This window comes from Podarcis cretensis (assembly GCF_951804945.1).
Source record: "Podarcis cretensis genome assembly, chromosome: 16".
NCBI lineage: Eukaryota > Metazoa > Chordata > Lepidosauria > Squamata > Lacertidae > Podarcis > Podarcis cretensis.
This window is the reverse complement of record NC_137186.1, coordinates 2636627-2645341: the sequence shown is the minus strand read 5'-3', so window position 1 is coordinate 2645341 and position 8715 is coordinate 2636627. Positions and strand designations below refer to the sequence as shown.

Below are 8715 nucleotides of genomic sequence, written 5' to 3'. Positions count from 1 at the left end.
AGCAGAAGTGCCTCACGTCCCTCAGGGGGATTTTTAAAACCACATAAAAAGCTCTCCTCATCCCCAGCCTTTGCTGACACTTCTGTCCAGACTCGTTTGCGTCTGGAAGTCAGGTAAGTTAGGAACTGCTTTCCCCCTTTCTGTGCACTCTCTGCTACTGAATTTCTGGATATTGCTTCGAGACAAACTCTAAATGGGACCAGGATGCCTGAAGGTCTAATAGTCTGCATCATCGTGAGACTCTCATCCTGGTATATTTGTCCAAACTGGAGCATTTGATAGAATTTTGCTATTTGCGTGAAATGTCACATGTTGTGAATTTGGTTGTACCCTTGGCTCTGGGAGAAAAGATCCAAAGAACGATTCCAAAGAAGTGTGTGCATTGTGGAAACTAGCAGAGTTTTCAAGGTGGAATACTAAAGAGGGTCTTTGCCTACTTTTCCTCCCAGCAGAGGATGCTGAGAATGAAATCGGAAGCTATTTTGGATGTCTCTTAGGCAATATATCAGTGAGAGAGAAGGTCTGGAGCCCAAACCCTTGGTATAAGCCTCTTGAAATCTCGCAAGGGTGTGTGCCTGCCTCTTGCACAATTTTATGTTGTTTGTCAACTGTGCCTAAGGTGGCATCCAAAATACTATTCCACCTCCTTCCTCGGAAGAAAACATCTGAGGGATTTCTAAGAAGCCTAAAAGAGATTTGACGAGACTAATAGTGATGGTTTTTCCCAAGGGATTTTGTCGCTGGTGTAAATCTTTGAGGATGGGTCTCAAATACCCTTCTCTGACCTCATTTTCTAGTATGTGGGGGAGGGACAGAAGGGTAGTCATTGGATTGTATCGAACTGAGTCCTACTCAGGGTAGACCTACTGAAATCAATTTACTTAAGGTTAGTCATGGCCATTGAATTCTTCACCAGCTGAAGTTTCTGAACCATCTTCAGAGGCAGCCCCAATGTATAACTCGTTGCCGTAATCTAACCCAGATATTACCAGAGCATAGATGACAGATTATGCTATTATTAGCTGGTGGGATGGTTTTATTCCTCTTGATTTTTATTGTTTGGTGGTATTATTATTATTATTATTATTATTATTATTATTACTACTACTACTACTACAGTGGTGCCTCGCAAGACAAAAAGAATCCGTTCCGCGAGTCTCTTCATCTAGCGGTTTTTTCGTCTTGCGAAGCAAGCCCATTAGCGGCTTAGCGGCTTTTAGCGGCTTAGCGGATAAGCGGATAAGCGGATAAGTGGCTTAGCAGCTTAGAAAAAGGGGGGAAGGGGGGGAAGTCGGAAAAACCCGCAAGACATTTTCATCTTGCGAAGGAAGCCCATATGGAAATTCGTCTTGCGAAGCACCTCCAAAACAGAAAACCCTTTCGTCTAGCGGGTTTTTTGTCTTGTGAGGCATTCGTCTTGCAGGGCACCACTGTACTACTACTATTATTACTATTATTACTATTATTATTATTAGTTCATCATTTTATTATTGTATTGTTGTTGCAATGTGCCTGTTTGGGTAATTTAAGCATTTATCTGTATCATGCCCTGATATCCCCCCACTTTTTTTATTTTTATTTTTTTGAGAAAGATCCATTTATAGCTTGTAAACAAACAAATAAAGATAATTTGGAACACATTTCCTATCAGAATCAGAAGGGTCAAGTGTTTTAGTAGAAGAAAAGATAAATTTGTAACGCAGCCTGAAAGCCCCACTGCTGTTACAGACTTGGTTTGGACACCAAAGCAGTGAGAGATTTGTCTGCAAGGTACCAATATGTTAAGCCAGGGGTCAGCAAACTTTTTCAGCAGGGGGCCGCTGTCCCTCAGACCTTGTGGGGGGCTGGACTATTTTTTTTTTGGGGGGGAATGAACGAATTCCTGTGCCCCACAAATAACCCAGAGATGCATTTTAAATAAAAGGACACATTCTACTCATGTAAAAACACGCTGATTCTTCAATTTCAATTTAAATTAAGATACTGACTTAAAAATCATTTGGGATGCCAGCAAAGCTGTTCTTAGAGGATTTTTTTTTATGCAGCAAAACTCCATTCAAAGAAAACAGAAAGAAAAGAAAAAGTGGTAGAAGATTAAAGGTAAAGGTAAAGGTACCCCTGCCCGTACGGGCCAGTCTTGACAGACTCTGGGGTTGTGCGCCCATCTCACTTAAGAGGCCAGGGGCCAGCGCTGTCCGGAGACACTTCCGGGTCACGTGGCCAGTGTGACATCGCTGCTCTGGCGAGCCAGAGCCGCACACGGAAACGCCGTTTACCTTCCCGCTGGTAAGCAGTCCCTATTTATCTACTTGCACCCGGGGGTGCTTTCGAACTGCTAGGTTGGCAGGCGCTGGGACCGAGCAGCGGGAGCGCACCCCGCCGCAGGGATTCGAACCGCCAACCTTTCGATCAGCAAGTCCTAGGCGCTGAGGCTTTAACCCACAGCGCCACCTGCGTCCCAGAAGAGATTAGGAAGAATGAAATAGAATTATATAAGAAGCCAGATAACGCGGAAATAAAAAGAAATATTAAAATGCTACAATCACAATATTCTGTGATAATAAATGAAGAAACGGAGTGGAAATCAAAATTAATGAGACAGAGAAATTTTGAGTTCACTAACGAGCCAGGCAAATTACTGGCTTGGCAGCTAAAGAAAAGAGAGTGATTTAGATTTAGAAGGTGATTGGGCTGGATTCGGCCCCCGGGACTTAGTTTGCCTACTATACACAAAGGAAGCTACGTAAGCTGGCACCAGTAGTGCCATTAACTCAGCGCTGGTTTAGAGGTCCCCTCCCCAATTCTCATCCATCTCTAAGATAAGGGAGGAGTTGACAAGCAGTTGGTGTAAGAAACCTCCCCTGTCCCAATTAGCTATGCGTCCCAAGCCCACAGGCAAAGAGAGGATCGAAGGAAGCTGATTAGCATAGATCAAAACAAGAAACATCTATGAGATCAGTCTTGCAGAAACTAGTCCCGGAGTTATTTTGACTACCTAGATGGCGCTTGCAGCCCATCCAGAACATTTTCACTTTTTGGTTCCGTTTCTCTTTCACCCAGCATTTTTACAGAATTAATTTGATTCATTCTCCATTTTAGGAAGCTATCATTTCATGTGTTAATGACTTTATTGCACATGTCCATAACATACATTTTAAATTAAATTACTATCTATTTCACCTGGCGCCTTCATTATACACCTTTAGGCGCCAGGCAAAAATGTTCCTTTTTTAACCAGGCCTCTGGTTGAATTGACTTACATCCTATACCCTTTTTAAAACATGGTGGGGTTTTTTTTGGGGGGGGGGTGAGGCTCTTGTGTTGTTTTTGTATTTATTAGATATTTTCTGGTTTTATATTTTGATTCTATTCTGTGAACCGCCCTGAGACCCCCACGTATAGGGTGGTATAATAATAATAATAATAATAATAATAATAATAATAATAATAATGGTGATTTGTATGATGTGTGTAGATAGATAAATGAAGCAGTCAGTAAATGTGAGATTTAGTTATGAAAGGGGGAAAGAAGAAGAAGAAGAAGAAGAAGAAGAAGAAGAAGAAGAAGAGTTGTTGTTGTTGTTGTTGTTGTTTGGATTTGATATCCCGCTTTATCACTCCCCTTCAGGAGTCTCAAAGCGGCTGACATTCTCCTTTCCCTTCCTCTCCCACAACAAACACTCTGTGAGGTGAGTGGGGCTGAGAGACTTCAGAGAAGTGTGACTGGCCCAAGGTCACCCAGCAGCTGCAGGTGGAGGAGCGGGGAAGCGAACCCGGTTCACCAGATTATGAGACTACCGCTCTTAACCACTACACCACACTGGTAGAAGAAATTGGATAATACTGAAAAACGATGTGAAATTCTGAAATTCTGCTACCCACTCACCCCTTTATAATTTCAGGTTGCTACGTAACTTCTTTCCAGTAACTCCCAGTGACTTTGTCTCTGCTCCTGATTTGGTCACATGGAGGATGCTGCTCCTGGTCTTCCATTGAACTTCTCTCATCGGTAAGCAGGTGTGGCTTTGGGAGACAAATGGATGAGCTCGAGGGAAAGCCAAGCTCTCCAAATCTTGCTCAGATTTCTCTCCTCTCCTCTCCTCTCCTCTCCTCTCCTCTCCTCTCCTCTCCTCTCCTTTCCTTTTTTGAAATTCAAGATTCGTGATGATTTTAATTTTTAGCACCACATACAGTATCTAACATTTCACTCAGGATTCAGGAGAGAAAATCCTTTTTCTCAACTTAAGGCCTTTTTCTCACAGTGGCCAACCCTCAATAAAGAAGGACATTTTTATTTGATTTTCCAAAACATAAACATACAACAAAACCAATTAGGAATCTAATTATAGAGATTACTCTGAATCTCCTGACTTCCCTTCACACTAACTGCAGCCACACTGACGACAGCCTTGCATTTTTATGTATATAGGAAGAAATTGCAGGTTGTTGAGTAAACAGGACAGTGCCGACTTATGGGTGAACGTGAGCAAATGTGACACCCATCTCTACATGCAACACTTCATTGCGAGGTAGTGATTGTCAAAACCAGTAAATGATGGGGACAGATACGTAGATGGCAACTTGAAAGGCTTTAAAAGAGGATTAGACATATCATGTTCTTCCTTCTCTGTCAGAGCCAGCATGTCTCTGAATTGCTGTTGGCAGGAAGTACAACTGAGAAGTGATGGGGATGTTTTGCTGTGAAAAACTATGTTGCATGGGACCACCGGTCCTGAGTTGCTGGGAAAATAACAACCAAGAATGATGAAAGAATAGCCATTCCTTTGCATGTTTTACCTCTGCTACTAGAGTGGTACCAGTGGTAGAGAATCACAAGTGGGCAGGGCCATTTTAAGCATATCCAGCGCCGTGGTTCAAAGATCCATCTGGCGACCCCCTTTCCCAGAATTGTTGCCCTTTTCCCAAGCCTCTGCGTGGATTGCTCTCCTCCCGCAAAGGCTTGGTAAGGAAGCTGCACACCTGCTGGTTCCCTCACTGCGAGAAGCCAAGTTACAGGGAACCAGGAAGAGGGCCTTCTCAGTAGTGGCACCCTCCCTGTGGAACACCCTCCCACCAGATGTCAAAGAGAAGAACAACTACCAGACTCAAAACAAAATTAAAAAAATTCCTTCCAGTAGCACCTTAAAGACCAACTAAGTTAGTTCTTGGTATGAGCTTTCGTGTGCATGCACACTTCTTCAGATACACTGAAACAGAAGTCACCAGACCCTTCTATATAGTGAGAAGGTGGGGAGGGGTATTACTCAGAAGGGTGGTGGGAATGGGTGATTGGCAGATAGCTGTGATGAGCCTGTTGACGACTCTTAATGACTGCAATAGGTCTTACAGGAAAAAGCAAGGGGTGAGAAGGTGAAAAATGGCTTTGTTTATACATGACAAAAATGGCTTTGTTTATACATGACAAAAATGGCTTTGTTTATACATGACAAAACCATTTTTCACCTTCTCACCCCTTGCTTTTTCCTGTAAGACCTATTGCAGTCATTAAGAGTCGTCAACAGGCTCATCACAGCTATCTGCCAATCACCCATTCCCACCACCCTTCTGAGTAATACCCCTCCCCACCTTCTCACTATATAGAAGGGTCTGGTGACTTCTGTTTCAGTTTATCTGAAGAAGTGTGCATGCACACGAAAGGTCATACCAAGGACTAACTTAGTTGGTCTTTAAGGTGCTACTGGAAGGAATTTTTTTATTTTGTTTTGACTATGGCAGACCAACACGGCTACCTATCTGTAACTGGAACTACCAGACTTTTAGAATACATCTGAAAGCAGCTCTGTTTAGGGAAGCTTTTAATGTTTGATGTATTACAGTATTTTTTTGGGAAGCCACCCAGAGTGGCTGGGGAAGCCCAGCCAGATGGGTGGGGTATAAATAATAAATTATTATTATTATTACTGCCAGCCATATGGTTGATGGGGCACAGCTGGCGGGCATGCAGGGAAAGGGGAGGCTGCCAGCAAAGCCGCACAGCTCCCCCACTTGCTGGGGCACCCCTGAGAGGCCAGCGCCCTGGCGCAACGTGCCAGTAAGCCCAATAGGAAAGACAGCTCTGCAAGTGGGAGAGACTTGCTGTTGAGTTCTCTTCTGGTGGGTTTTCCATTGGGGAATCTGGTTGATCACTGTTAAGATAGGATGTTGATCTAGGTGGCCCTTTGTCCTGATTCGGCTCCAGGCCTCTTCTGATGTTCTTAGAGGAGATGACCTTCTCAATTCCTTCTTGCAGGTATCGCCGGGCCAGCCAAAAGGTGCCGTATTATGGATACACGTCTGGTCGGCCGTTGCCACCCTTTGTCTCGAAAAGGCTACCCAGGTCTGGCTCACAATACTACCCATTCTATGGGTCAAGATACCCTGCATACAAAACCCTTCCACCACGTGGGAAAGCTCCTTGCGCTCAGCTCTACTCTCCGCCCGGTGTGACCGGTTATCAACCACGAGGTGCGACGGTCTACCCAGACCCACACACAGCCAGATACTCCAAGCTAAACAAGAACCCGACGCAGCCACACACAGCTATCTATCAGAAACCTTTACCAACCCAATGTCCATACAGTGGCATGACCAAAGGCCGACATGGCCCCATTAACAAGGGCTCGCTACCATGTGTCACTGGCGCCCCTCTACCCCGTGTGACCAAAGGTCCTGTAATGTATCCCACCAATGTCTCTCAGCCGTGCTTAAACAAGGCCCCGCTACCGCGGATGACCAAAGGCCCTGTGCTGTACTCAAGCAAGGACCTATTGCCACATATTCATGACCCACCACCCCGCGTGGCGAAGGGACCGCTACCACGGATGACCAAAGGCCCTGTATTCTATGCAGCCGAAGACCCACAGCCAGGCCTAGGCAATGCCTCACAAGCAAATGGGACAAAGGGCACCCAGCCACACCCGGCAAAGGGCACTCTCCCACGTGCTACCAAGGGGCCTCGTCTCGTTGTGACCAAAGTCCCGCGGTTCAGCGCACTGAGGGCCTCGCGATACTTCCTGAAGAGGGCTTCGCGGCCCAACCTGACGAGAGGCTCTCAGCCAAGCTTGGTCAAGGGCTCGCGGCCGTCCCTGGCAAAAGGCTCCAGGGTCTCGTTGACTAAAGGATCCCAGCCCAGCCTGGTCCGTAACACCACAAACCTGGCGGCCTCAAAGAAGCTTCCCAAAAATGTTAAGATCGCAAGCACTGGGAAGAAGTACTGTTCGGCCACCAAGTGGCCTTTCTGAAGACGACAGGGATGTGGGAGAAACTCGTTTGACTTTCACACACCGAGGAGCCGGGCACACATCAGTGGTGGTGGACGGACGGCTTGCTTGCCTTCCCACCCAATCCATGGAGAACTAAGCCAGTGACTCAACATGACTCCTTATTCTGCAGACAGATTTCACTGTCCATAGCAAAAGTTTCATTTTTGACAGTGGCGTATGTGTTTTGATCCATTTTTATTTGATTTTAGGATCCACCCTGTTCTAGTGACTAATTTGTTTTGAGCTGCTTTTGAAGTTGGAGTTGCCTCCAAGGATATACTTACTCAGAGCAGACCCATAAGGAGTTTCAATAAGCCATTTCTAAGTAGTTTCAATGCTAATGATAATAATAATATATTTGTACCCCGCCCATCAGACTGGGTTCACCCCAGCCACTCTGGGCAGCTTCTGACTTAGATTGTTGTGACCTGCCCTTGGCCCTTATGGTGATCTGCAGATATTTTATTAAATTAATAATGTTAATAGTTTTTCGAGACTGGGCTGGGTCAGTTGACGCAATCAATTTTAATGCTACTCATGTAATTTATTATCCTCCCATCATCAGTCCTGCTCAGAGCAGACATGTTGAAATCCATGGACTGACTGAAAAGAGAACTAATAGCTTTGGGTTGTATCCAACCACGCAGAAGAGACCTATTGAAAATAATGGTCCTAAGTTTGTCACTTTCATTAATTTCTGCGGATCTACACTGGGTAGGGCTAATATTGGACACCACCTGTTGAAATTAATGGACCCAAGTTAGTCATGCCCATGTCACTGGGCCTACTCTGAGTTGGTTTAAGTACCCTGTTTTTCCTATGTATTTTACTGTATTCACCCTTTCCTTTGAACTAAAGGATTCTAGTCCCACTCAGAGTAGACCCTTTGAAATGAATAACATAGGTCCATTCATTTTAATGGGACTACTCTGAGAAAGAGTTAGTTGACTGCAACCCTACACCCCCCATTATACCTCTTTCTGTTCTCAGTGTGAGTGTTAAGCTTCTGTTTGGAATTAAAAGATTTTTGTATACTTGGTTGTATCACCAGGCTTCTACCATCCTTAAAATTGTGAAAAATGGTTTTGTCATGTATAAACACATGGGAAAGCAGCTACCTTGCACATCAGCTGTTAGGCGGGGAGGCTGAGCAGCCTAAACAAAGCCCAAATGCAATTCCGGTCTCTTCAGGGCTTCCTTTTCCCTCACTGACATCCTCTTTGGGCTCCAGGGAGGGCCTCCTCGTGAGCCACGAGGACTTTCCAGCTTGCTCTCTTCATTTCTGAGTATGAATTTAATTATTTCCCGGCGCTGTGCGTCTACACGGTCACATGCAAGTCAACCGCCCGTTTGCGAGTGGTGTGATTCCTGTAATGTAATTCCCATTCCTCATATCTCTTGTTTGCAACCCTCCAGACCACCTGCCATCTAAATCCAGGCCTCAGAATTACAT

General features: G+C 45.0%; 1 protein-coding gene across 1 annotated transcript; it reads left to right on the top strand.

Moving 5' to 3' along the window:
• Positions 1–8315, top strand: LOC307205662 (uncharacterized protein). The gene is made up of 3 exons (XM_079958349.1): positions 1–113; positions 3903–4009; positions 6251–8315. The coding sequence occupies exons 2-3, from the start codon at positions 3966–3968 to the stop codon at positions 7239–7241; spliced, it is 1035 nt and encodes a 344-aa protein (XP_079814475.1). The 5' UTR covers positions 1–113; positions 3903–3965; the 3' UTR covers positions 7242–8315.
• The last annotated feature ends 400 nt before the right edge of the window (positions 8316–8715 follow it).

What these genes read in the sequence shown, in the direction of transcription:
- LOC307205662 (XM_079958349.1), top strand. Translation starts at nt 3,966, where the DNA reads ATGGAGGATGCTGCTCCTGGTCTTCCATTGAACTTCTCTCATCG. An exon ending in CCATTGAACTTCTCTCATCG is followed by an intron (nt 4,010 to 6,250) that starts GTAAGCAGGTGT and finishes TCCTTCTTGCAG; the next exon opens with GTATCGCCGGGCCAGCCAAA.